Consider the following 26,547-nt stretch of genomic DNA (forward strand, 5'->3'; position numbering starts at 1 on the left):
TTAAATGCGGGTGTTTCCACTTAACAAACAACAACACAGCAAACACTTTGTCCAAATTGATAAATGGCTAACTGCCTACGAAAAATAATAACTTAAATGCGTGTTTCTCAAGGAAATCTAATAAAAAGAAACAAAGTGCAAATATATGAGTGATAAAACCTTGCAAAAGAACACCCAACATCGTGTGATAATGTCCTGTTTGCCCTGATTGAACAATTATCAACTACACACACTGTTCTTCCGGTAATTGGCTAAGTTTTAAAAGTGAAATTAGCGAGGGTTAAAAAATAACGAACGATAAGTATGTCTAGTGTTGGCTAGAGTCAGGGGAAGAAAATTATGGTTGCACCCGTGTGCATAAAATGTTGCCAAGCCGTTGCACTTTCCATTAAATTAGTCACACTTTAACATATTTTTGCTTATACAAACAAAAGCGGTTGTTTCTAATTGTTACTTATTGCGAAAAATTCCAAAACAGCTGACGATTTAAAGGGTTACTTCGTTTAGTGTTGACCAAGCCATTAAAGTAAATAATAAACTTGGAAGTTCGCACGATTGTATTTGTATTTCTACTAAGGAGCCATAACTACATCTAAAAACTCCTTTACCAACATGAAGACAACTTAAATTGGATTTTATGCACTTTTTAGCAGGCAAATAATCGCGGGTTTCAAATCCAACGGCTGATTGCCAGCACTGTTCGCGCTGCAGTCCAGTGCTGCGCAACGCGGTGGGGACAAAAAACAATGGCGAGGCGAAACTAAAAAATTGTGTTGCTGACATCTGGTCGCTTGCAAAACTATTTCGAGCAGATTTTGTGATATTTAGTTGTGATCGGTCGATAAATCCGCAAGTTTTTTTTTAATGGAAAGTGCTAGCACATTGTAGCGGTTGGGAAGACAGCAGGAAAGGTGAGCAAAAGACAGCAGCTTGCGAAAAATTCAATTAAATTTCCGCGACCGTCTGTTTTTTGCATCGGTGTGTGTGCGCGAGTGTGCGTGCGTGTGTGGGTGCTCTGTGTATGACGTAAAGCGATAAAGCAAACGCATTTCCCCCACTTTTCGCATATATGTGTGTACGTGTGTGTTGTGTTTTTCTCTCATCATTTTTGCATCTAATTAGGAGCGGAAAGCATTGATTGGTTGCCAAACGCCGCGGTTTGTTATTTTTTTTTCGCTGCATTTCGGCCAAAAGGGTTGCCGCAGCTGCATATGTGTCGCTATGTGTGTATCAGTGTTGCACAGTGCCGCCAGTGCCCACAAAATGGGCGCACAACAACAATAGCAGCAACGGGATTGGGATTTTAGCGATCCTACGCTTGCTTGGAGCTCCCCTTTTCCATTTCCATTTACCAGCCAGCGGGTTCCCGTTTTTCCTTTTTGTTATCCGTTGCCAGACGCAACGAAAACGACAGTTGGCATTTAAATTCAGCTCAAACACCCATACTAACGCAGCCCCGCAAGCAGCACACACACACACAATCGAAAAAAAAAAAACAGACGCTGTCGGTGACCTCGACAAGCAGTTGGCTGCGATTTAGTCGTCACTGGCTCGAATTTGGTTTGGGGCTTAGTTTCCACCTAGATTCATATCTTCCCAGTAGTTACTTTTGAACAGAACAAACTCATTTTTGACCTAAAATTCCGAACATTTATTTTTTTTACGTATTTGTTCAGATACATTTTGCACTACAAAACGAAATTACTACTTCTACAACTAACGGAACTCCTCGTGTAAGCAGTGGGAGTTGCTGTCCATAAAGCAGTGCCAGGAGATATCGCAGGATAAGCCGGAAGAAAGGAAGATCGGTAGAGAAATATATATATATACAGCTGGAGTCAAACAGGAAGGATCGACGCCCAAATATGGACATGATTACGGTGGGGCAGAGCGTCAAGATCAAGCGGACGGATGGCCGCGTCCACATGGCCGTGGTGGCGGTGATCAACCAGTCGGGCAAGTGCATCACAGTCGAATGGTACGAGCGCGGCGAAACCAAGGGCAAGGAGGTGGAACTGGACGCCATACTCACTCTCAATCCCGAGCTGATGCAGGACACCGTCGAGCAGCACGCCGCCCCGGAGCCCAAGAAGCAGGCCACCGCTCCGATGAACCTCTCACGTAATCCCACACAATCGGCAATCGGTGGAAATCTCACCAGCCGAATGACCATGGCCGGCAATATGCTGAACAAGATCCAGGAGAGCCAGTCGATCCCCCATCCGCTGGGCAACAGCAATAGCGCCAATACAAACAGCAACTCTAATACTACGGCGGTTGGAGGTGGCACCACCACTACGACCACTGGATTACAGCGTCCACGGTTCTCGCAGACTGCCGTCAGCCAGCAACAGACGAGGATCGCCTCGGCGGTTCCTAATAACACATTACCCAATCCCAGCGCGGCAGCCAGTGCTGCTCCGGCGACACAGGCAGTCGCTGCTGCGGCCACGACCCAGGGAGCTGGCGGCGCTGGTGCCCGGCGATCGCACGCTTTGAAGGAGGTAGAGCGACTGAAGGAGAATCGAGAGAAGCGACGCGCCCGCCAGGCCGAGATGAAGGAGGAGAAGGTAGCCCTGATGAACCAGGATCCGGGCAATCCCAACTGGGAAACGGCGCAGATGATACGCGAATACCAGAGCACGCTGGAGTTTGTGCCTCTGCTCGATGGTCAGGCCGTCGATGACCATCAGATCACCGTGTGCGTACGCAAGCGTCCCATCAGCCGCAAAGAGGTCAACCGCAAGGAAATCGATGTCATCTCGGTGCCGCGCAAGGACATGCTCATCGTGCACGAGCCGCGCAGCAAGGTCGACCTCACCAAGTTCCTGGAGAACCACAAGTTTCGCTTCGACTACGCCTTCAACGACACGTGCGACAATGCCATGGTATACAAGTGAGTATCCAGTGTACAAAAGCCATCAATAACTACATAGCTCCAACGACCAACTAGCAGCTTCAAAACAATTCCGTATATGGCATGTTTGAGTTATTAGTGATTCTAAGCAAACAGCAGTTCGTGTTCTCAATATGGTAGCCATACATTCCACCGTCTCGGTCATGCTTCTTCAATTACAGAGGGGTATCCTTGCTAGAAAACGCCTTTCCAATTGATCTCATCTGTAAAAGTCGTATTAATATCTATCAGAACCTAACAATTTATTTACGTATCACCTTCTAAAGCCATCATTCAATGTTAAATCGTATTACGTACTTATGATGCAGTAGAATGATATATGCAATAGCAGATCCTCTAAGGAAATAATTTCCCATCCGCAAGTAAAGAACACTGATGAATAGCCATTTCTCACATTTCCATCGAGTGCATTTCCAGCAAAGTGCCAGTCACATTTTGAGCTCGTTGTGGGGCATCTCTGGTGGAGCGACTCATTGAGTCATGCCGACAGAGACGGCAACAGAAACATACATGCATCCGAAAGCGGTCGCTCCCGAAATAGCCAAGTTCGTTGAATGACTAACTTGGAAGCCCAGACGCTTCCCCTGCCCCTCTTCGGCCGATCTGCGCCCGAGCTCTCTAAACCCAATTCTCCAGCGGAAGAGATTTCGAAAAGTAACTGCCTTGTGGCCCGGCATTTGCCCATTAGGAATTGTTTGGCTTCAATTGAATTAAAGCTGCTGCCGCTGTGTCCCCTTTCTCCGCCAACTTCTTAGCTTCTCTTTCCGGTTTTCGCACTCATGTGTATTGTATGGCTCGCTGGAATTGGTAACGCCATTAGTTGCGTCACGGTAACCGCTAAAGTATACACCATGAGTAATATAGCCGGCATTAATACCCAAGACTATGCACTAAGATAACGCACTCGTGTTGACAAATCCTAACGAGTGAATCAGCTGCTGATTGGCGGGGCATTATGCGTTATCAATCCTCATTAATAGTAGAAAACAATGCGATTTACACATTTTTTTGCATCTTAATGGGTTCCTTAATTATTTGTATTTATAATTCTTATCGATACGGGATTATACATACCATTTGTACTAGGCAGATAATTTCTTAACGCCAACTTTGAATGTAAATATATAAATATATATAATGAATTCAAGCTGTACAATAGTACTTGCGCTTGAATATACCAAAAATATCTGCAATACCCACATTAATCTGAAAACTTCCATTCTACCCACGCAGATACACAGCCAAGCCGTTGGTGAAAACCATTTTCGAGGGCGGAATGGCGACGTGCTTCGCCTACGGCCAGACAGGATCCGGAAAGACGCACACCATGGGCGGCGAGTTCAATGGAAAGGTGCAGGACTGCAAGAACGGCATCTACGCCATGGCGGCCAAGGATGTCTTTGTGACCTTAAATATGCCGCGCTACCGCGCCATGAATCTAGTCGTTTCGGCCAGTTTCTTTGAGATTTACAGTGGCAAGGTGAGTGACGTACTCCTGGCATTGGTGATCCTTAGCACTAACTAAGCGTTGTTGCCTTAGGTCTTTGATCTTCTTGCCGACAAGCAGAAGCTGCGCGTCCTGGAGGACGGCAAACAGCAGGTGCAGGTGGTGGGCCTCACCGAGAAGGTGGTCGATGGCGTTGAGGAGGTACTGAAGCTAATCCAGCACGGCAATGCTGCCCGCACATCTGGCCAGACGTCGGCCAACTCCAACTCGTCGCGTTCGCACGCCGTCTTCCAGATTGTGCTGCGGCCGCGGGGCTCCACGAAGATCCACGGCAAGTTCTCTTTCATCGATCTGGCGGGCAATGAGCGCGGCGTGGACACCTCCTCCGCCGATCGACAGACGCGCATGGAGGGCGCCGAGATCAACAAATCGCTGCTGGCCCTCAAGGAGTGCATCCGTGCTTTGGGCAAACAGTCGGCCCACTTGCCCTTCCGTGTCTCCAAACTCACCCAGGTGCTGCGCGACTCGTTCATTGGCGAGAAGAGCAAAACCTGCATGATCGCCATGATCTCGCCGGGACTGAGCTCCTGCGAGCACACGCTCAACACGCTGCGCTATGCGGACCGTGTCAAGGAGCTGGTGGTTAAGGATATCGCCGAAATCGGCCCTGGCGGCGACAGTGAGCCCATTGAGATCATGGACGACGAGGATGAGGAGGAACTCAATATGGTCCATTCGCACTCCCATCAGCTGCACCCGAACTCGCATGCGCCGGCCTCCCAGTCGAACAATCAGCGTGGTCCGGCCTCCCATCATTCGGGCACGGGCATTCACAACAACAATAATAACAACAACAAGAACGGAAACGCCGGCAACATGGATCTGGCCATGCTAAGTTCGCTGAGCGTGAGTATACAACCCATGACCGGTCCACTTCCCCACATATTGTCCACGCCCCCTCATCTAGGGATACCCAAAGCCAAGAAGTATGCGTTTCAAACCAGTGGGAGCTAGGAAACGTTTCTAAAGTACTGGGAATTAAGTGAATTGAATTGAACAATCTATGACTGAGAACTATATATATACGAAGACTTGGTTTTAAATTATGTTTTTTGTACAATATAACTACGATTGCTTAAAAAATATATATTCCCAGTATGTATGTTTATATGCTTAGTATGCTTAGTAGGCCAATTCCCTGACAATATAGCTCTGCCTCTCGATTCACCTCAGTCATCATCTGGTTCTAGCTCAGTTCGCAGCTCTTTTTAGTTCAGGTTATAAGTTAAAAATAAATACAAGTCGATACCTAACACGATGCTTAAGTTTTCGCCGAAGAGTTCGATCAGCAAGGCAAAGTCGAGAGCACGCGATGGCCACGTGCCCAGTGTGGCGAGGTACACCAATTCACGGAACCTGCGTTCCCTGTACAGCATGGTCCCAGCAAGCAAAGCTGCAACCTTGACTTCCTCGGCCACAGTCATCGGTGCAGCGGAACCTTCGCGCGTCTGGAACTGCAACAAACCCAAGAAGACGGCGAATAATCCCTACAACGTTTACTCCAAGCAAAGAAAGAAGTTAAGCAGCAATGAGGGATCCCAGCTGACCATCAGAGAGTGGGTGCATCCCCCGAATCCCGTCAATCGTCTCAAGGAGGATAACAAGAAGCGCGACAGGTCGAACAACTACGAGTTCTTCTATGTGCCCTATGATCAAGAGGACCCCACAAGTACACAGAAAAATGAGCTATCAGAGGAGACACGTAGCAGATCGTTCCAGCGCTTGCCGACGGCGGGCGTGCGGTACGCTCTAAAGATTGCTAAGATGGCCAGCCTGATTGAGGAGGTCAAGTCGCGTCCGATGGCGGACAACGACGGCGAGCTGAAGTATGTGGAGAATGGGCCGTTGCTACTGCCGCCGCCGCAGTTCGCCGAGAATCCCGTCGAGTCTGGGAAGCGCTTCCTCCTGCTCCGCTCCCGCACGGAGGTGCGCTTCTCGAATTTCGATTGCGATAAGTTGCTGTATAAGTACGCCTGCCTTCTGCCCTTCGTCCGTGATCCATCGCAACCAGGTGTCAGGCGGCCAAAGATGAAACTACTGTCAAGCGGCCGCAGTGCGGAGCACATCTCAATTGAAGGCAACATGTGCACTACTTAACTAGGCACCATGCCTTTATATTATATGGTTTTTGTTGAATTAACAGGGAAAATTCTTGGGTCCTATGGAAATAGTGTAAAGGGTTCCCCCTAGACAAATTAATAATAAAACCTATATAACAATACTGTTCACAACGCAACCGCACACTAAACACATTGCCCATTGCCAATTGCAGGAACACGAGATGTCCGACGAGCTGATTGTGCAGCACCAGGCCATCGACGACCTGCAACAGACGGAGGAGATGGTGGTGGAGTATCATCGCACCGTGAACGCCACACTAGAGACCTTCCTCACCGAGTCGAAGGCGCTGTACAACCTGACCAACTATGTCGACTACGACCAGGACTCGTACTGCAAGCGGGGCGAGTCGATGTTCTCGCAGCTGCTAGACATTGCCATCCAGTGCCGGGACATGATGGCCGAGTACCGCGCCAAGTTGGCCAAGGAGGAGATGCTCTCGTGCAGCTTCAACTCGCCGAATGGCAAGCGTTAGTTCCCGCATCCGATCCGCACAATCACCCACCCACCCCCATTCTTCATAACGAATTCCCTCTGGCTACCCAACTTTGTTTACCGAATGCTAAATGCACTCTCACCACAGAATTCAATTCTTTTGATTGGGCCCCACTGCGCAGCTCCCTCGCTTCTGGTGGCTTTGTGGACGTCTTGGCAAGGGAGCTTCGTTTGTCCACATATATATATATAAACGTACCGATCCCCCCTTTCAAGAACCAGACGTGTCTGTTTTGCAGAAAAGACTTGCCAGCCTCCCATTCCCTGAAGCAATCTCTCTTCCCTTCCAAGTCGATGTCGCTGTGAGCTCGGTTTATTAAGTTTTTAACTAATAATTAATAGTCGGGAGCCTGTTGAACATATGTACTTTACGAACTAAGCACGGGAACAGACCAGACTCTACAGCATTATTACCATGAGAGCAACACAAACCAATAACAACTCACTAAAAACAGGCAGGCCACGACTTTGTTGGATTCTCCATGAATAATGATTATATGAATATTATTATAATTTCAGCGCAGTCGATACTTTTGTAAAAGAAAAAGACATTTACTATACTATATTTACTACTTACATACGTTCTACTCTATACATAATATGAGATTCCATTTAATTTTTAATAATTACCTATGCAATCGAAGCGATTCGATCCGATGCGATGCGATGCGATTTGTTACCCTCATTTTGTCCATTTTGTTCAATTGCTCGTCCAGAGTTTGTTCATGCCACGGCACAAATCTAATAGATTTTAAAGCTACGAACTACGAACTAATCGCGCATTGTATTTATTTAAAGGCCACAAAACTGTATTTAATTTGTATTAATTTATTAAAGTACTACTGAACCAAATCCGATTTACATACGTATTCCCCAGTAATTATAACGATTTTCTTACGCGACCAAACTGCAATTTTAGACAGCGAGTGTTTTTTTGATACTTTTCATTATCCTTCCTTCGTTCCCAACAATATATTTATATTTATATATATATATTTTACATTATATTTTTTTTGTCATTTTAAGCAACTTCGATGAAGAATTTAAAATGCAAACTGTCTTTGCTATACGATTATTATGATTTAAAGATGATTTGCATTTCATTTTGTACTAATATTTATTACATATATTTAATTACGTTTACACGACTAAAAACTAAACTATCGAAAGCAAATCAAACGAAACTTAACCAAATCATGGATTTCCACACAATGCTGCTAGTGCTGCTTTAAAAACAAAAAAAAACAAGCAAAATACACAGAGAAAAAACAGAAATCTGTTCCAAATAGCGGAGAACTTAGTATCTTAGCCTTAAACAAAAGTAATAAACAAACTAAACTAAATCGAAAAGTGAACGAAACATACTCACGTGCTTCTCCTAAAGTATTTATCCAATCAAGACGTTTAATCATTTTGTTATTGCATTTCCTCAGAGCACTATAAAAATGAAAATACTACCCAATCCCAAAGCAGGCGAATGATAACCCATTTTTTAATCCACCAAATGCGAGTTTTTAAAACAATGTTAATATGGAAAACCAACTGAATGAGTGCTTCGATATTATGCGGTATAAATAATGAAAGTGTTAGGACTTGAACTCTAATAATGTATTATTAAATTTAATAATAAATTATATTGTAATAAAAAGTGAACATACACAACTAAATTTAACATTAAAGATGTGTAAAGCAAAAGCAAATGCGTTTTTATTTCAATTTTGAATAAAAATTCGTTTCCGACCATATAAAGTATATATTCCTGATCAGGATCAATTGCCGAGTCGATCTGGTCATGTCCGTCTGTCCGTCCGTCTGTCCGTATGATCGCCTTGATCTCAGGAACTACAAAAGCTATAATGCTGAGATAAAGCATGCAGCTTCCAGAGACATAGACGCAGCGCAAGTATATTTCCAAATGTTGCCACGCCCGCTCTAACGCCCACAAGCCGCAAAAAACTGTCACGCTCACAATTTTGAAAAGTTTTAAAATCATAATTATATTACTGAGTGAGATAATGAGGTCTTTAAAGTGAAGAATGTTTAACTTACTGACGGAACACACTGTTATTGCCGCTGTTAATAATTGTTTGGGAAAAATATTGTCTTGTAGTCTTATAATTCCCAACTAGTTCTAGTGAAGACTGTAGCATGTCTTCTACTTTAGAGTCGCAAAATAGTTCAAGTCATCTCAGTGAGTGTAGTGTATGTACCGCGGTGTATGTAAGTATGTAAGTAAGTAAGTAAGTAAGTAAGTATGTATGTATGTATGTATGTATGTATGTATGTATGTATGTATTTATGTATGTATGTATGTATGTATGTGTGTATGTATGTATGTATGTATGTATGTATGTATGTATGTATGTATGTATGCATGCATGCATGTATGCATGTATGTATGTATGTATGCATGCATGCATGCATGCAGTGTATGTGTTACTTGCACAAAGTAGTAAAAATTGTCTTAATGAAAGACTGAAGAATATTTAACTTACTGTCGGAACACATAGTTATTGCTTGGATCCAGTTTTATTCAGTTCAATAATGGTTACTTTTATATTTATTTGTTGATCAAATGAATTTTTGTATAATTAACGGTATCTCGAAATTCGAATGTGACAGCCTTCGATAACGATAACGCGCAGACATATCGAGCGCGGTGCCATCACTAGAGAAGTGACGTGGAACGTGTGGCAACTTTTGATTTGATGCAAATGCAATGCACGTAGGTTGTGTCGTTGTTCACTCTGACGGATCGGTAGCGTAGCTAAAATGTTGGACTTTGTGGTGATATTCACCAAGGGCGGCGTGGTGCTGTGGCACTCGAACGCGTCCGGGAGCAGCTTCGCCTCCTGCATCAACAGCCTGATACGTGGCGTCATCCTGGAGGTGAGTGAATGGATGGTTTTGGATGTGGCTGAGGATGGGCACTAATGGTTTGTGGGGCTGCAGGAGCGCAACACAGAGGCCAAGTACTTCGAGGAGGACCACCTGGCCGTGCAGTTTAAGCTGGACAACGAACTGGACCTGGTCTACGCGGCCATTTTCCAGAAGGTGATCAAACTGAACTACCTGGATGGATTCCTGGCCGACATGCAGGTGGCCTTCAAGGAGAAGTACGGCGATATACGTCTGGGCGATGACTACGACTTCGATCGGGAGTACCAGCGTGTGCTCGGCGCGGCGGAGGAGGCGTCCGCCAAGCAAGTGAAAGCACCAAAAACCATGCGCTCCTACAACGAGTCACAGAAGTCGAAGAAGACCGTCGCCTCGATGATTCAGGACGACAAGAAGCCGGTCGAGAAGCGGGTCAACATCCAGGAGAGCCCGCCACCGTCCAAGTCACAGCCCTCGTCACCAACGACGCGTTCTATGGACGACATCATCAAGGAGAATCGGCGCAAGCTGCGCGAGAAGCTCACGCCCACAAAGAAGACCTCGCCCAGCGATTCCAAACCCAGCAAGCCCGCCTCCGAGAAGGCCGGAAAGAAGCCACGCGTCTGGGATCTGGGCGGTAATTCCAAGGACGCCGTCATACTCGATCGCTCCAAGGATACGCCCGAGGATGTGCAGTACCAGAACATCAACAGCGAGGTGAGTAACTTTCACTTTCTGCGAATCAAACTCTGCTGTTCGAAGTGAAAATAAGAACTCTTATTATTCTTTAAATGGCAGCTGGTGGGCACAATGCAGGGCGTCATCCGCGACTTGGACGTGGAGAGCGACGACGAGGCTGACAGCGAAGAGGACTCCTCTGAGGAGCAGCAGGAGGAGCAGGTGCAGTCCAAGAAGATCAAACGCGGCGGCCTGCTTTCCTACTTCAAGGGCATTGTGGGCGCCAAGACCATGTCGCTGGCGGATCTGCAGCCGGCGCTGGATAAGATGCGCGACCATCTAATATCGAAGAACGTGGCAACAGAGATAGCGGCCAAGCTGTGCGACTCGGTGGCTACCAGTCTGGATGGCAAGCAAATGGGCACCTTCGACAGCATCGCCAGCCAGGTGAAGGAGGCCCTCACGCAGTCGCTGGTGAGGATTCTCTCCCCGAAACGGCGCATCGATATCATTCGCGATGCCCTCGAATCGAAGCGCAACGGCCGTCCGTACACGATCATCTTCTGCGGCGTTAATGGCGTGGGCAAGTCCACCAACCTGGCCAAGATCTGCTTCTGGCTAATTGAGAACGATTTTAACGTTCTGATCGCCGCTTGCGATACGTTCCGCGCCGGTGCCGTCGAGCAGCTCCGCACACACACCCGCCATCTGAACGCCCTGCATCCGGCGGCCAAGCACGACGGACGCACGATGGTGCAGCTGTACGAGAAGGGGTACGGCAAGGATGCCGCCGGCATTGCCATGGAGGCCATCAAGTTTGCCCACGATACACGGGTGGATGTCGTACTGGTGGACACCGCCGGACGCATGCAGGACAATGAGCCGCTGATGCGTTCGCTGTCCAAGCTGATCAAGGTGAACAATCCGGATCTGGTGCTCTTCGTGGGCGAGGCACTGGTGGGCAACGAAGCCGTCGACCAGTTGGTCAAGTTCAACCAATCGCTGGCCGATTACTCATCCAACGAGAACCCGCACATCATCGACGGCATCGTGCTGACCAAGTTCGACACCATCGACGACAAGGTGGGCGCCGCCATCTCCATGACCTACATCACCGGCCAGCCAATAGTGTTCGTGGGCACGGGTCAAACGTATGCCGACCTAAAGGCCATCAACGTTAACGCCGTGGTCAACTCCCTGATGAAGTAGCCGTCTCCCTTCCTCCGTCTGATCCTTCCAATGCTCCTTGTTTGCATCCACTCTTTTGACCGCATCAAATACAGTGCTTGATATAAATTGAATGCTATGCCTGCGGGTGCCTGGGTGCCTGATCCCACTGGATTGGTTTTGGATTTCGACAACTAAGCACTTCGAATACAAGATGTTTTTATTAATGGTATAACTTTAGGCGTACAAAGAAGAGTTTAGTGTTGGGGACAAATGGGCAGGAAAAGTGTGTGGCTAATCTATTTGTAGAACTCGTGCTCCTGCTCGTCCTTCTTGATGTTGTTCTTGTAGCCCTTCTCGAAGTCCTTGGCCAAGACGATGTAACGATTCTCACGCACCGCGTGCATGCCCGCCTCCTGGCAAATGGCGTTGATATCGGCGCCGGATATCTTGTCCGGCCGCGCCACAAACTCCTCCAAATCGACGTCCTCGCTGAGGTTCATCTTTGAAGTGATGGTGGAGAAGACGAGTCGCTTCTGGCGGCGATCGGGCAGCGGGAACTCAATCTTACGATCCAGTCGACCAGGTCGCAGCAGAGCGGGATCCAGTGTGTCAGCCCGGTTAGTGGCCATGATCACCTTAACGTTGGTGGTCTGATCGAAGCCGTCCATTTGGTTGAGCAGCTCGAGCAGGATGCGCTGCACCTCACGATCGGCGCCCGTCTGCGCATCGAAACGCTTCGTGGCAATGGCGTCGATCTCGTCAATGAAGATGATGGCCGGTGCGTTCTCCTTGGCCAGCCTGAACACGTCGCGCACCATGCGCGGTCCCTCGCCGAGGTACTTCTGCACGAACTCCGAGCCGACCACGCGTATGAACGAGGCCGTTGTGTGGTGGGCGACCGCCTTGGCCAACATGGTCTTGCCGCATCCTGGCGGACCGTACATAAGCACACCGCGCGGCGGATCAATACCGATCTGCTTGTACAGCTCGAAGTGAGTCAGAGGCAGTTCGACTGCCTCACGGATCTCCTGCTTCTGCATGTCCATGCCACCAATGTCCGCATAGCTAACATCGGGCTTCTCATCCGGCTGCAGCATCGAAATGGAGCTATCCGCCTCTGGCGGCAGCACGTCCACCAGGGCGTTGCTGTGCTTGTGCAGGGCCACCGAGGCGGAGGGCTTCAGCAGCTCCCGATCGATGGTGGACAGGATGCGCACATAGTAATTGGAGCCGGTGGTGGAACCCACAATGCCAGTGTTCTGATCGACGGCCTCCAGGAACTGGCCAATGACCAGTGGCACCGACTGGATGCGCTTCACCTCCTCCTGGGCGTGCAGGTACTCCTTCTTCAGGTTCCGCTGCTCGTCCTTGATGTACTCCTCCTGGACCTCAATGAATTCCAAAGTCCTTTGCAGTTTCTACAATACAACGGGCGATTAGATGGATGGTCAAACGGAACGCCACTGGACCAAAGACATTGGAATAACAATAAAGGTAACGGCCATACATTGTTTTCCCACTGTGGAGCCATTTTAAATATAATTTTTAGATTTAAGGTCCATAAACTTATAAAGTTGCCCATTTTGTTAAATTTACAACACATGAGCATACATACGTGGGCACACTTACAGTGGCCTGGAGAGCCTGGAGCCAGCTCTATAGCGCTACGCATCTTGTTATTCTAATACCTTTGACTGGACGACTCACCTTGTAGCGCACGTAGAGATCCTCCATGTCCAGTTCGTCCAGGGAACTGTGCGCATCTTTCGGCTTCAAGTCGAAGAGCTCGTCGTGCTGGGGGAGAAGGAATTATTAGTAGCCTGTCCAGGCGGTGATACAACAACTACGCACCTTCTCCGCTATCAGTGCGTCCATGTTGTTTCCTTTAATATATTTTTCTTATGTTGTATTCCGCAATGCCTATCTTCGCTTCAGACGTTTTTAGCGTATTGTCCCCAACAAATGACTCGTCAAAAACAAGACAGCACTGCGACGGGGTGGCAGCCCTGGGCGCTATAAATTCTCGTGGGATCTATCGATGATAGATGACATCGATGGGGCCATTTACTTATCGAATAGTAAAATCTGGTACTTTTTCAATTGATTTATGCAGAAAAGAGTATCTTATTTTGAATATTTATTTCGATAAATGCAATTTCGATAAGAAATTTATTGGATAATAAGATTTTAGAGGACAAAACACCAAATACGTATAACTCCATTACTCCACTTAACCTGTAGAACTAGAGTTGTATATAAATTAAAATCTAAATCACAAGTCATGTTTTTCAACTAAAATCAAAAAAGTATTTTTTTTGTAAATAGTGATGAGAAAAATCAGCTGTCTGTAAATTTTGCGATATATACCAGCTCTGATTAGAACAATAGCTGCTGTTAGATGTTATACAACCAAAAACGATTAACAATGCACGCCGTCTGCATGGTAATGAATAAATTTACAAGTTTTCATAAGTAATTCACTGAGAACGATGCCAAAGTATTGCTGCTAGAGACGCAACTATCGATAGTTCGAGTACTTTCCTCGCCAGCGAGACAAGTGTGTACACACTGGCAAACCCAACCATTTTGACGCGATTTCGATTTCCCATAAGAAAAAAAAAGAAGAAAAACACACACATTTAACGTTTCGGTCGCTCCTGCTGCTGTGTGTGCGTGTGCGAACGAACCAAATATATACACACACGAGCGCTGGGAGGACAGTGAAATCGAATTTGCTGTTTATATAGCACAATTCGATGGCTGATAATGCCGCCGCCGTCGCCGAAAAATCGGTTGCCCAATATCGCTAGCTTCAGAACGGGAAAGAAAACGAGTACGAGTGCGATTCCGAGTACGATTCCGATTCCGAGTACGTTTCCCAAAAAGTATCGTGGTCGTCGTCGTCGTTGTCCTGCTGCCGTGCCCCGCCTCCTTCGCCCGCGCCACCGACCCCTCTGCGCCGTACGCACGCATCGATTTGGTCTAAACGTTAGATACCTCCTAACGCAGTTGTTAGGGTGGAAAGCACGGCCAGGGAAAATTGAATGCGTTACACTGCTGGGCGAGCTGCAATGCCGTGGTTAAATGCAATGCACTGATACGGATCCGGTACCGCTCCTGGTCTGGTCTGGTCCTCATCCAAGCGAAAAACAGCGAAAAGAACAAAACAACAAAACGGAAAGCAATCTCGTGAAATCCCGGAATACAGTGCAATACAACGAAACGAAACAGAACAAAACGAAACGAAACGGAACGTATCGAAAGGCAGGAGAGACCAAGTCAAGATCAAGAAATCCAAGTGGAAAGTGTGGTGTTGTGGAGTGGTAGTGATGCTATAGCTGTTGGCCAAAACAATACATCCTGATAACAGAGAGAGAGAGATCAATTCGAGGAGCTGAAAATGTTTATTGTATAATTTCCAATTGAGCAGGTGTGCGTGCGAGTGTGTGCGTGTGTGTGTGTGTGCGAGTAGTTTTTGTTTTCGCTGCTTCTTGCGGTTTATTTGTCAACAAAAAGAAGAAGGAAGAACGAAGCAGTGTGCGTGCTACGTACTGCTTGCAGGAGTGGCGAAGCAGTTAACTTGTGCAACGCAACCACGGACGACCCAGTGGCCTCCACATGAAGACCATGTCGCGCTTCGGCCTGCGCCGTGGATTCAAGTTCTCGGAGGAGCAGGTCAACGGCAAGAATCCAATTGGACCGGCAACGGCCCCAGCCTCGGCCGCTGTCGCACCCAATCCACGCAAGAAACGGCAGACCCGGCAGGAGGAAGATGTGGACGCGGAACAGGAAGAGGTGGAGCCGCACGAGGATCAGTCTGTGGCGGAGCCGCTCTCGCTGATCTGCAGCCTGCCGCTGGAGCGGCTGCCGCGTTTGGTGGAGAAGCTGCATCAGATGACGGAGGAACGGGAACGAGAACGGGAGAGGGAGCGCGAGCGGGAGCGGGAAGAGGCCGCCGGCATGGGTGGAGCCGCGCACTCGAAGGTCCTGTGTCTGTACTGTGATAGGAAGTTCACCTCCGGCAAGCTGCAGGCCAAGCATGTGGACAAGTTCCACACCGAGCGGCAAGAGCGACGCTGCAGCGGTCGTTCCACCAGCTCTAATTCCCATCCCGCCGGCGGCTTCCCCGGCTGCCAGTGGTGTAGCCAGCAGGGAAATCGTCGCCAGGCCACGCCCCCGCAGATCTGCCTCCCGGCCAAGCATCTGGAGCAGCTGTTCCAGCACCTTAGCGAGCAGCATGCGGACAAGTATTTCGGCTGTCAGCCGTGTCGCCTGCGGTTCCAGGACGCTGATCACCTGTTAGGACACCAGCGCCAGCAGCACCCGCTGCAGCATCCGGAGGATGGCCATGTCCCCAAGCCGGGTCTGATGGGTGCCGACGAACCGGTGCTCTTTCGACTCGGTCTTACCCAGAACCGTCTGCCCAGCCATCGGAATCGAAACCAGCGCAAGGAGGAGGAGCCGCCGCCCCTTGCCACGCCCAGCAGCAAATCACGGAGTAGCAGTCGGGCAGCGGCGCAGCGACAGCAACAGAATCAGCATCAACAGCCGCAGTCACATCAGCAGACCGCTGCAGGTGGAACTATGGCTCTGCAGGAAGCTGTCAATCCGGATGCAGTCTTCCGGCTGCCAGCCAGCATGGCCTGCGTCTCATCCTCCGCCTCCGTCGCCAACTCAGTGTTCGATGACAAGTTCTACAAGGATGTGATCTTTAATGTGCGTCACAACCTCCAGAATTACCTCGACGGACGGCTGTTCACGTCTTCTGCGACGTCATCTTCGTCGTCGTCCACATCCCAGAAGCCGGACCTCATCATGCTGCACGGACCCAGCCAGCTGGGACCTGGCGGCGCTTCCTATCCCACGCTGCTGACCGTGGATCAATTTGGCGGGACGGGGGAACTGTTGCCGCTGGCCAAATTCCGCCGGAGACCGCACACGAAGCACAGCTGGAAGTGGAAGTGGGACTACGTCAAGAAGTTCACGCTGATCAACGAGGGCGGTCGGTTGGTGAAGAAGTTAAAGCAGCCAAACTACTTGGGACTGCGCGATCTCTCCAAGCTGGACATGTGGACGCAGCTGACAATGCGCCAGAAGCACGATCTCTCGCTCTCATTGGCGGAGGAGCAGAACCAGGAGCAGCGCCGCCTGCTGGAGCAGCTCAATCTCATCCTGGACCACCGCCTGCTGCCGCACATCATCCTGGAGCAGAACGAGCAGGCGGTCATCAAGTGCGAGAATGAGGAGGAGGATGAGGGCCCGGACTCGCATCCCGGTGACGAACTGCTGCCGCAGACCTTTGCCGACGAGAGTTTCCTCTCCCTGCTGCAGCTTCAGCCGCGAAGCGGGACCAGCGATGAAGATCGGCAGCGGGAACGGGACAGGGACCATCGAGAGCGTAGCAGGAACCGAAAGGCCGTCGTGCTCAGTGGCGAGTGGGCACGGCCGCGGCTCTACCTGTGCATCTGTTGCGGCGCCAAGTTCGACCAGCGCAAGTCGCTGGAGGAGCACAAGACCTTCCGCCACTCGCACATCTACGCCACGCACTACGAGGTCGTGGGACGTGAGCTGCTGGCCGGCAATCTGCTGCGCCACCTCTTCATCCCGAAACGGGCACTGGGACGCTTTGCCGCCGCGGGCAACTGCATCCGGTGTCCGCAGACTGCGCCGGCCGCAACAGTGCAGCAGCCCAAGCAGGAGCAGGTGCAACCGGAGGAGGAGACCAGGTCATCTGCCTCCTCGCGCTCGTCATACGAGGTGTCGACGCCCACTCCGCTCTCGGCAATGGAACAGCAACAACCATCACCGGCCTCGGGATCGTGCAATGCCTCTTCATCGTCGTCCTGCTCGCCCAGCTCATCCTCCGCCTCCACGCTGCTCTCCACCGCCCGCACCTCGATGTCCAACTCCACCTGCACCTCCTCCGCTGCCACCACAACGCTGTCGTCCTCCTCGTCCGCTCCTTCCAGCTGCACCAAGTGCGGCCGCAAGTGCAGCGGCCTCATGGATCTCTACCGCCACATGTTGGACTGCTCCGGCGACTATGTGTGGTCGCTGGCCAAGAAGCGCAAGTATCGCTACTACTGCGGCACCAAAAAGCGACGTGCCTTCTCCAAGAAGCCGCTCAAGCAGCTCTCCGCCCGCAAGAAAGAAAAGCTGGAGGTGGAAGTGGAGGAGGGAACGGGCGATGGCGATGCCGAGGGGGAAGGCGATGGTGAGGCGGAGGCGGAGGGCGAGGAGAGCGTGTCTAGTTCATCCAAGTTGAAGAACTCGCCACGCCAAAGACCCAGCGATGGTGAGTGTTCTATGAGTTTCAGAGTTCCCTTACCACGTTTAAATATTAACCATTTTCAGCTGAATCCATTCGGAAAATGCTGGAGAACCTGCCCGCCAAGCGCATCTGCAAGAAGATCTTTCCCGTGGACAATAAGGCCAAGCGCAAGGCCAAGAACAAGGCCAAGTCTATGGCCAAGTCGCTGGTCAAGTCGAAATCTAAGCAACAGCGCACCAGCACCAAGAGAATCTACAATCAGCACCTGCTGCGCACCACCAGATCCCGTTCGCGGTCATCTGTGGTGGCCACCGGCTCCTCGGCCGCCGCTGTCGCCGCACAGCAGCAGCGCAGTCGCCGCAAGCAAAAACAGCAACAACAAAAGCAGCAGCACCAGCAGCAGCAGAAGGCCAAGCTTGAGAAGGTCAAATCTCCGCCAGAACCGCCGGCTTCAGTGGAATCGAATCAAATGCCAACCAAGCCGGAGACAAAACCGCCCGCACCGACAGTCACTGCCAAGTCACGATCTCCCGCTGAGGAAAAGCCATCCTTGCGGCTGGAGCTGCCACAAACTCTTTCGGAGGCAGCTGCTCCACCTGCCTGCATTCATGAATCGGAGCCCGCGTCGCCCACTCCCAGCAAACAGCTAATGCCCACACCGCCCACTACCCCAGCGCCGGCCACCAAATCCTCGCCAGCTGCTGCAGCCGTGGCTTCACCCTTCTCCGGCACCAATCGCTTGGCGACGCCCAATTCGACTGTAAAGCGCAGCAAGAGGATTAGCGACTGCATAGCCATGCTCACCGGCAAACTGGAGGAGAAGCTCAAAACGGAGCAAGTGCCTCCGCCGGCGCCGCTGGAAAAGGAAAAGGACCAAGTCCAGCTGGATAAGCCAGCTGAAGTGCACGACAAGACATCGAAACTAGTGGAGTCACCTGCAGCCGCTGTCGTCGCCGAAAAGGAGCGAGTGCAGCCAAAGACGCCCAAACGCAAGGCGGTGTCACGGCGCATAATCAAAGTGGATGCCACACCAGAGTCCGTGGTGGAGCCGACCCAGGTGCGGACAGCACCGACCGTGCAGCTGCCAGAAGCAGTGGCCACACCATCTGCAGTTCCACCCCCTGCAGTTGCTGCACCCACTATGATTGCCGCTCCTACTCCTCCAGTTCTGCAGCCTCCCATATTTACCAGCATGCCAGTGCCTGCGCCGGTTCCTCCACCACCAGTCGTGCCACCAGCTCCTCTGCCAGTCGCTACATTTGCTCCTCTGCCAGTCACTGCACCTGCTCCTCCGCCAGTCGCCACTGCTGTGGTTCATCCACCGACGAGGCGAACGCCAACCAAGGCGGCGGCCAAACAGATGGGCGCCCCACCACCAAAACCGCCTGCTTCGTTGGCCGCCCTGAAACAGTATCCTCCGCTGGAGCCGACGCTGCCTGTGCCGACTCCGAATCCAGCGCCCGTTCCCGTGGCCGTTCCTCTCGTGCCTGTGCCTGTGCCTGTGCCCGTGGCAATGCCGTTGGGAATGCAGAGTATGCCAGTGCCAATGAATGTCAACATGCTGCCCAAGCTGCCGCTATATATGCCCCAACTGCAGGCGCCTGCAAATCCCAATCCCGCTCCCACAGCCATGTACGTGATGGCGGATCATCAGCCGCTGAACCTGACCAGTCAGCGGGGAGTGCTCCAAAAGCCCTTGATTTCTGGCACCACGGGCGATCCGGGACTTGTCGGATTGCCGCATCATCGAGCGGGCGGTATGCCCGCTAGGAGGCAGACGATCAGTGGATTCGAGGCCCGAAATCTGATCGGCTTGGACATGGAAATGGAGCCGCTGGATCTGTCAAAGAAGTCGAGCAGGAAACCGTCACCAGTGCCGCCGCCAAGAATGCAGCAAGAGTTGCCAATGCCACTGGTGCCACTGCCCTTGGTGACGGGCGCAAATGCGCTGGCGCCGCAAACGCAGCCAGGTGGTGCAGTACTTGCGACGCCAGGTGGAGGTGCTCCAGTGCCTTGCCAGCTGCCCATGCCAGGCGGAGTGCCGGCACCACTGGCCTCGCACTATTACTCCAACTTGGACCTGCTCAAGATCCCACAGGTGCGCAATCCTGGCACTGGTGTGGTGGTGACCTCCAGTGGTCCGCCACCAGTTTCGGTGTCCGCAGCGGTTGCACCGCCCGTTCATCCCGTCAAGAGCTCGGGTGGCAAGAAGCGCTCAACGGAGGGAACGGGCAGTTCCAAAAAGGATCACGGAAAGGGCCAGGCCAAGGCGTGTCCTCGCATGGATGAAGTGGTCAACAACCATATCGACGATGCGATCAACTCGGTGATCATGGCTGTGCAAGCGAGCTTTCCGGACGACGATGAGGAGGAGCAGCAGGCCAAGAAGGAAAAGGAAAGAGAGAGGGAACGCGAAAAGGAGAGGGAGAAGGAAAGGGAAAAGCTGGAGGAGCCGCCTCCCAAGTCGAGCAACTGCATCATGCCGTTGCAACTCTCCGCGGAAGTGCTTTCGCCGGCAACCCTGGACAAATCCCTACCTGTAAATGCTATTTTAGCCATTGGTGCTCCTCCTGCTGCCCTGGTGCCAGCGGCAACTGCTCCGCAGCCTGTGCCTGTCAAGAATCTGACGCCTAAGAAGCGTTCCATGCGATCGCGAACCATCGACTGTCGCTCCGCCCTGCTCGCCTTGGAGGAAACTCTGCCGGCTGCATCCTTGCAGAAGTGCATCCCGCTGCCGGTGAATGGCGATGCGAAAGGAGAGATGCCACCGCTGCCGGACGCAATCACAGCTCCGACACCCGCTGCTGTCGTGCCCCAACTTCCCGTTCATGTTCAAGATCCCATGACGAGTCTCAGGGAAAACAAGGTGGAAACCACAATTGTAATGGCCACCAACCCCACGCCCATTTCGGCAGCTACTCCGCCAGTGGAGTCTCCGGAATCGCCGGATCCAGAGCCAGTGAGCCTGCCGCAGCCGGATGCGTCTGTTTCTGCACCAGTGCCTGTCTCCGTCATCTCGGTGGCGCCCGCCGTGCCACTGCCAACGCGCACAGCGACACCACCGCCCACCACGATGGCGGAGACGAACTGCAGCTCCCTGATGGAGGAGCACAGCAGCAATCTGAACAACAATACCTCGTCGGGCTTCCACAGCCTCGCCCAATCGGAGCAGCCAATACCAACGGCGGCGACGCCAGCTGATGAGCCTCCGCCGGTCAAGGAGGATGAGGAGCTGCCCGCCAAAAAGAAGCAACGTCGTCGGCGAAAGAACGAACTGGCCGCCATTGTGGCCGATCAATTGCTGGAAAGCTTTAAGATCGACAATGCCCGCAGGGATAATCTCAAGAAGCTGGAGAATCTGGCGTACGAGAAAAGCGAGGACTTGTTGCTCACCGGAATGCTGCTGATGTCCAGCACCAAGCGGAATGCCGCTCTAGGACCATCCTCCGCGGCTGCCGCGAAGCTGGCGAAGAAGGAGGCGGCCGATACAGTGGCGGAGTCACCAGCCAATCTTCCCGTGCGCGGCAGGCCAAAGCGTCGCCAGAGTTGCTATTATCGAAGGGGCAAGGCTGGCGGAGTTGGTGGTGTTGGTGGCAAGGCCACCAATGAGAATATCAGTCTGCTCAAATCCTCGCTGGAGTCCTTTTCCATTGGCATCGAGAAGCAGCTGTTGGCCAAGGAGGCCAGGGAGGCCAAGGAGGCGCAGCCGTCGGGGGGAAACATGGAGGCCCAGCTGCCCGTCAGTTCCATCCTGCGGCCCAGCATCCTGAGCAGTGCCGTGGCCAGGGAGCAACAGCTGACGAGGCAGCAGCAGAGTAAGCTGAATAAACAGGAGCAGCTGCCTCCGGCTGCCACTTTCAGCAGGGATCCGCGGCTTAACAAGAACATACACAAGGAGCAGGCGGCGCACAAGGTGCCGCCCAAGGACCAGACAGCGGCGGCGACCAACGAGAATCCCGAGGAGGATGACAACTACCTCACGGAGATTGCGAAGAACGTAAACGAGAAGATCATGTCGGCCACCACCAACGAGGACTTTGAGTTTGCCCACGACGAGTTCGACGGCGAAGGAGATCCCGACCAGGATCAGGATCAGGACCAGGACAAATACTACCGCCCGCCCACCTCGATGAGTGTGCGCAGTGCTCCGAATCTGAATGATGAGCACTCGAACTTCGGTTCCATGTGCGACGACAACACCAACACCGAGGTGATGGACATGGATCTGGACGACGAGATGAGCGTGTATACAAGCTACTCCCAAGATCTGGGACGTGGCGGTCGCGGCCGCCGAAGAAGGAGGCGGCGAAGTGTGCTGCTCACGCGACGTCCCAAGAAACGGACGCAGCGCAGCGAATTGGATGCCGAGAAGTACGGCTGCAAGCTGTGCGGCAAAAGCTTCTTCACTTCCACCTCGCTGTCCAAGCACAACATGACTCTGGCCCACGTGTCCAAGGTGTCTGCCCAGGAGTACCTGCAGTCGCAGACGGCGCCGTCCAGTCCGCAGGATACGCACGATCTGGAAAGCAAGAGGGAACGCCAAGCCGAGACGATGGTGCAGCATGAGGAGGAGCAGCCGGCGGCAGCTCAGCAGCAGATGAGAGCATCGGTTCTCATGGTGCCCGCTCAGATGGCCCATCAGGACAGGGAACGGGAGCGGGAGCTGCAGAGGGTCCAGGAGCAGGAGAGAATGCAGCTGCAGAGGGAGCAGGAGCATCGTCATCAGCAACAGCAGCAGCAGCAGCAAGAGCAAGTGCATCATGTTATCACGGAGGCAAGTCTGCGGCTGCACGACAACCAGCACAGTCCCACAGCTCCGACCGCCTCTCGTCTCAATCTCAATCCCGACGAGCGTCTGTTCTATGAGTGCTGCAATATACTGAAGAGCGCCGAGACGCCACGTCCGCATCCCGGCGGCGGAGCAGGTCCAGCCACCACCTCGGTTATCGTGACGGCGAGCAGAAAGCAACCACTGCCGCCTCCAGCATCCCCCTCGCCATCTCGATCGTCCTCGCTGCCGCCACCGGCCTCACCATCGCCGTCGCTTCCTCCGCCTGCGTCGCCATCGCTTTCCCTGCCACCTCCAGCCTCTCCATCGCCCTCTCCCTCGCCGCCGCCACCCGCCGAGACACCAGCGCCGGCAACGGCACCGGCTCCCGGTGCCCAGCCAGCGCCTACCGTGTGCCACCAGCCGGTCATCCAACAGCTGTTCCGGAACCCGCCAGCAGTCACCCCCACCACCACGCCCACGTGAGTTAGCACCTTGCACATGCCACAGTAAATATCACTCATCCATGAAACCCTCTTGCAGCAACCACAATCGACTCTCGCCCAGCTACTCGGCTGTCTCCCAGTTCTCGGCCACCACCACGTCACGCTTCAAGACGAAGGCCGCCATGAAGGGCTACGAGAACGTGAACCTGCAGATGGACATGCTAGAGCTGGCCAAGTCGGGTCGTGGAGTCTGCAAGCTAACGGAATTGGCGGATATTGCGCTGGGAAGTGAGAAGCCCGGTGGCGACTTTCTGCCCCATCTGCCGCCTGCGCCGGCGGCTCCAACGGTGACATCTCTACCGCCAGCGAACCAACACACGCCCACGCCCACACCCACGCCCACGGGCACGGGCACACCCACAGTAACGCCGACGGGCCCGATGGAGCAGCAGCAGAGTTCCACCTCCTCGAAGACCATCATGCATGCGTCAATTATCAAGGCGGCGGCGGGTGTGGCCAGCTCGGCCACGCTGCCGCCAGCATCCGGGCGGATTATCATACCCGAGCGGCCGTTCAAGAACATTGGACTGGAGGAGAAGGCGCCCATAACGTTCCAGAAGCCTAAGACGAGCGTGAATCTGCTGCAGGAGCAGGACAACAACAGCGTCTCGACGGCCAGCTACTCGGATCGCGATGACTACGACTTCGGAACCCTGAGCTGCGATGGCGATGTGGATCCGGAGCCAGAACCAGAGGTCAGAGGCTTAGTCGTCGCTGCAGGGCGAGTGGCTCAACCGCCGGCAGGCGTGCGTGCCGTGTCCACATCCAGTTCATCGTCCTCCTCGTCCTCGTCGCCGGATAACAGCAGGACGGGTAGCCGGAGTAGCAGCAGCAGTTCTAGCCGGGCCACGGCCAAAACGTTCGAGAACAAGTCACTGATCATGGGACGGATATTCAAGCATGCCAGCAGTGCCAAGGCGGCGCCAGCGGCGCCTCCATCGGCGGCACTGCTTCCGGGTCCCAGTGTGGTGCCAGGTATGGCGAAGATCAAGGCGCTGCCCAAGAACCAAGCCAATCTCGACCAGATCTTCGATGAGTTGCGTGGCGGTAACGGAGCGGCCAAGTCCTCTGAAATGGAGGCTCCACCCACACTGGTGCAGGACAGCTGGGATCGGCATCATCCGCAGCAGATGCAGCCACACCACCACCACCATCAACAGCAGCAGCAGCACCATCATCACCATCATCATCACCACCACCACCATCAGGTGGAGCCCATGGCGGCGCCAGCAGCACCGGCAGCGCCGGCGGCAATGCCAGCACCCAGTGCATTACCACCGGGCAGAAAGCCGAAGAACTCCACGGCCAGCACTGCCAAGAAGGCTACCAACAAATCCGCACCGACTAGGACAAAGGGGAAATCAAAGGTGGAGGCCGTTGCCTCTGGTTCCTCATCTGCGAATCGCAAGCCACGCAAGGATTTGAGCAAACTGCAGTCCGAACTAGGCATGAGTCACGAAGAGATCGAGCAGCTGATCGACGAGGGACAGCGCAAGTCGAAGCGTCGTTGTGCCACCAATCGTCCCAAGAAACTGGTGGAGACTTGGAGTTCCGATGAGTACGAGGAGTTCTTGTCCACCAAGGACATCATAGCTCTGATCGAGCAGAAGGAACAACAGGAACAGAAGCGTAAGCGCAAGACCAGCGAGGCGAATACCCAGCCAGAGCCAGTTGCTCCACCTGTGGCCAGCAAGAAAGCCCAGACTCCCCAGGCGACCACAGGAAAGCGGAAGAATCGCGCCAGCGAAAAGAAGCCTGCACCGGCCGAGCCGGAGCAACCAAAACCACGTGCTAGGCAAAGAAACCAGCCACCGCCGCCTGCACCAGCACATGTGCCTCCTGCTGTCCAGCCTCCGCCAGCGTCAGAAGTGTTAACTCCCCCTGCTAGGGGAAGGTCCAAGGCAGCAGCCAAGAGCAAAACGCCAGCGGCCAAGACAACAAACAACCGCAAAAGGCGATCCAATGAAAAGTCAAGGGTGCAGGAAAGTAAGGAGGATGAGGAAGAGGTGCCGGCGGAGGCGGAAGTGGAGCCACCAGCCAGGACACGCAGCTCCAGGCAGCAGCCCAAAGTTAGGGCCAGTGAACCGGAGAAAGAACCAACAGCACCAACACCACCACCCCCACAACCACAATCACAACCACCACTGCCCGCAGCTGCACAGGAACCCCAAAGGGAGAGAAGCAAGGTGCGGCACAGCAATCAGCAGCAAGCACTGCCGCCAGCAGCGCATCCCAGGAGCAGCTCCGCCGCCACGACCAGCAGCACCACCAATAACAACAACAACAGCAGCAGCAGCAATAAGAATCTGAAGGCCAAGCGGAAATCGCAGACCAGCCGGCAATCGCCGGCGCGAAGAAAGCGGCCAGCCAGCGAGAAGCAGCTGTACTACTGGAGCAGCTCCAGCGACGACGAGTTTGGACGCGTGGACGACGAGGCGGAGGCCGCAGACGGAGGATCCCGCGGCGCAGGAGCAGGCAGCGAGCAGAGGGATGGGGATCGAATGGAGCTGGAGCCGGAGGAGGCGTCGCCATCGCCGGGCAAACACTTCGAGGAGAACGAGCAGTACCAGAAGCACGGCTGGATCGTGGGCGACTCGCACAAGAAGCTCGTGAAGCTGTTGGCCATCGCCAAGGGCAGCAAGAAGGTGGACAACTGCGGTGTCAAGCGGCGCACGCCCAAGCGCAAGTGCTAGGAGTGGGTAACGGGAGCGGACATGGTGGACGTGGAGCGTCACCAGATGCAGCAATAGCTGGGGAAGGAGCACGGCCTCCTGCCAGACGAGTCATAGCCATAGGCCTCGAGGGCGGAGTCGGCGCGGGCAGCCGACGACCCATCGCCGCCATCGATCACATACGTACTGCCATTGTGTCATCGTTAATCGTTAACGCCGGCGCCAGGAGGGGATCGCAATCGGGATCAGCATCAGGATCAGGATCAGGATGAGCTGGAGCTGCAGTTGGAGCGGGAGCACCCAAGTGCCCCCTATCCACTCGCCAGCAAAGCCACCTCCTGGCCCCGTACCCATTAACCGTATGCGGAGTATAAGCAACATATTTTTCTTTCTTTTAAACATCTAAGCGTTACATTATTTAGGTTTTTTTTTATTACATGTATTTATAATTAATAAACAAAACAAACAAAAAAGCGAAAAAGCAACAAATATAAATTTGAGCACAAGAATCCAAAGAGAACGATAGTATTCTCATTTGGGCAACCCAATAGTGAACGAAGAGATGCAA

General features: G+C 52.7%; 5 protein-coding genes across 5 annotated transcripts; 4 read left to right on the forward strand and 1 right to left on the reverse strand.

The window, feature by feature from the left end:
- Positions 1 to 677: 677 nt before the first annotated feature.
- Positions 678 to 8,732, forward strand: LOC6551523 (kinesin-like protein Klp10A). The gene is made up of 5 exons (XM_001977130.3): positions 678 to 911; positions 1,677 to 2,896; positions 4,151 to 4,397; positions 4,458 to 5,270; positions 6,697 to 8,732. Exons 2-5 carry the CDS (start codon positions 1,866 to 1,868, stop codon positions 7,015 to 7,017), a joined length of 2,412 nt encoding a protein of 803 aa, XP_001977166.2. The 5' UTR covers positions 678 to 911; positions 1,677 to 1,865; the 3' UTR covers positions 7,018 to 8,732.
- LOC113564627 lies at positions 5,277 to 6,630 on the forward strand. The gene has a single exon (XM_026982941.1). It carries the CDS (start codon positions 5,682 to 5,684, stop codon positions 6,519 to 6,521), a length of 840 nt encoding a protein of 279 aa, XP_026838742.1. The 5' UTR covers positions 5,277 to 5,681; the 3' UTR covers positions 6,522 to 6,630.
- A 936-nt stretch (positions 8,733 to 9,668) lies between the features above and the next one.
- LOC6551524 (signal recognition particle receptor subunit alpha homolog) lies at positions 9,669 to 11,893 on the forward strand. Its single transcript, XM_001977131.3, has 3 exons — positions 9,669 to 9,926; positions 9,990 to 10,631; positions 10,713 to 11,893. Exons 1-3 carry the CDS (start codon positions 9,810 to 9,812, stop codon positions 11,799 to 11,801), a joined length of 1,848 nt encoding a protein of 615 aa, XP_001977167.1. The 5' UTR covers positions 9,669 to 9,809; the 3' UTR covers positions 11,802 to 11,893.
- A 68-nt stretch (positions 11,894 to 11,961) lies between these two features.
- Positions 11,962 to 13,917, reverse strand: LOC6551525 (26S proteasome regulatory subunit 6B). The gene is made up of 3 exons (XM_026982962.1): positions 13,614 to 13,917; positions 13,470 to 13,556; positions 11,962 to 13,180 (listed from the first exon to the last, which is right to left on the reverse strand). Exons 1-3 carry the CDS (start codon positions 13,635 to 13,637, stop codon positions 12,059 to 12,061), a joined length of 1,233 nt encoding a protein of 410 aa, XP_026838763.1. The 5' UTR covers positions 13,638 to 13,917; the 3' UTR covers positions 11,962 to 12,058.
- Positions 13,918 to 14,098: 181 nt separating this feature from the next.
- On the forward strand, positions 14,099 to 26,530 carry LOC6551526. The gene is made up of 3 exons (XM_001977133.3): positions 14,099 to 18,057; positions 18,117 to 23,283; positions 23,345 to 26,530. The coding sequence occupies exons 1-3, from the start codon at positions 15,381 to 15,383 to the stop codon at positions 25,998 to 26,000; spliced, it is 10,500 nt and encodes a 3,499-aa protein (XP_001977169.1). The 5' UTR covers positions 14,099 to 15,380; the 3' UTR covers positions 26,001 to 26,530.
- The last annotated feature ends 17 nt before the right edge of the window (positions 26,531 to 26,547 follow it).

The sequence above is a fragment of the Drosophila erecta genome, unplaced genomic scaffold, assembly GCF_003286155.1.
Source record: "Drosophila erecta strain 14021-0224.00,06,07 unplaced genomic scaffold, DereRS2 tig00000279-arrow-arrow-pilon, whole genome shotgun sequence".
NCBI classification, from domain to species: domain Eukaryota; kingdom Metazoa; phylum Arthropoda; class Insecta; order Diptera; family Drosophilidae; genus Drosophila; species Drosophila erecta.

Bases quoted from the DNA above. Each gene is read 5' to 3' on its own strand.
- LOC113564627 (XM_026982941.1), top strand. From the start codon at position 5,682: ATGCTTAAGTTTTCGCCGAAGAGTTCGATCAGCAAGGCAAAGTCGAGA.
- LOC6551525 (XM_026982962.1), bottom strand. From the start codon at position 13,637: ATGGACGCACTGATAGCGGAGAAG. The intron at 13,557-13,613 runs GTGCGTAGTTGT...CTTCTCCCCCAG, and splicing joins ACGCACTGATAGCGGAGAAG to CACGACGAGCTCTTCGACTT. The intron at 13,181-13,469 runs GTGAGTCGTCCA...GTTGTATTGTAG, and splicing joins ATCTCTACGTGCGCTACAAG to AAACTGCAAAGGACTTTGGA.
- LOC6551524 (XM_001977131.3), top strand. From the start codon at position 9,810: ATGTTGGACTTTGTGGTGATATTCACCAAGGGCGGCGTGGTGCTGTGG. The intron at 9,927-9,989 runs GTGAGTGAATGG...GTGGGGCTGCAG, and splicing joins TACGTGGCGTCATCCTGGAG to GAGCGCAACACAGAGGCCAA. The intron at 10,632-10,712 runs GTGAGTAACTTT...TTTAAATGGCAG, and splicing joins ACCAGAACATCAACAGCGAG to CTGGTGGGCACAATGCAGGG.
- LOC6551526 (XM_001977133.3), top strand. From the start codon at position 15,381: ATGAAGACCATGTCGCGCTTCGGCCTGCGCCGTGGATTCAAGTTCTCG. The intron at 18,058-18,116 runs GTGAGTGTTCTA...AACCATTTTCAG, and splicing joins ACGCCAAAGACCCAGCGATG to CTGAATCCATTCGGAAAATG. The intron at 23,284-23,344 runs GTGAGTTAGCAC...ACCCTCTTGCAG, and splicing joins ACCCCCACCACCACGCCCAC to CAACCACAATCGACTCTCGC.
- LOC6551523 (XM_001977130.3), top strand. From the start codon at position 1,866: ATGGACATGATTACGGTGGGGCAGAGCGTCAAGATCAAGCGGACGGAT. The intron at 2,897-4,150 runs GTGAGTATCCAG...CTACCCACGCAG, and splicing joins GACAATGCCATGGTATACAA to ATACACAGCCAAGCCGTTGG. The intron at 4,398-4,457 runs GTGAGTGACGTA...TTGTTGCCTTAG, and splicing joins TTGAGATTTACAGTGGCAAG to GTCTTTGATCTTCTTGCCGA.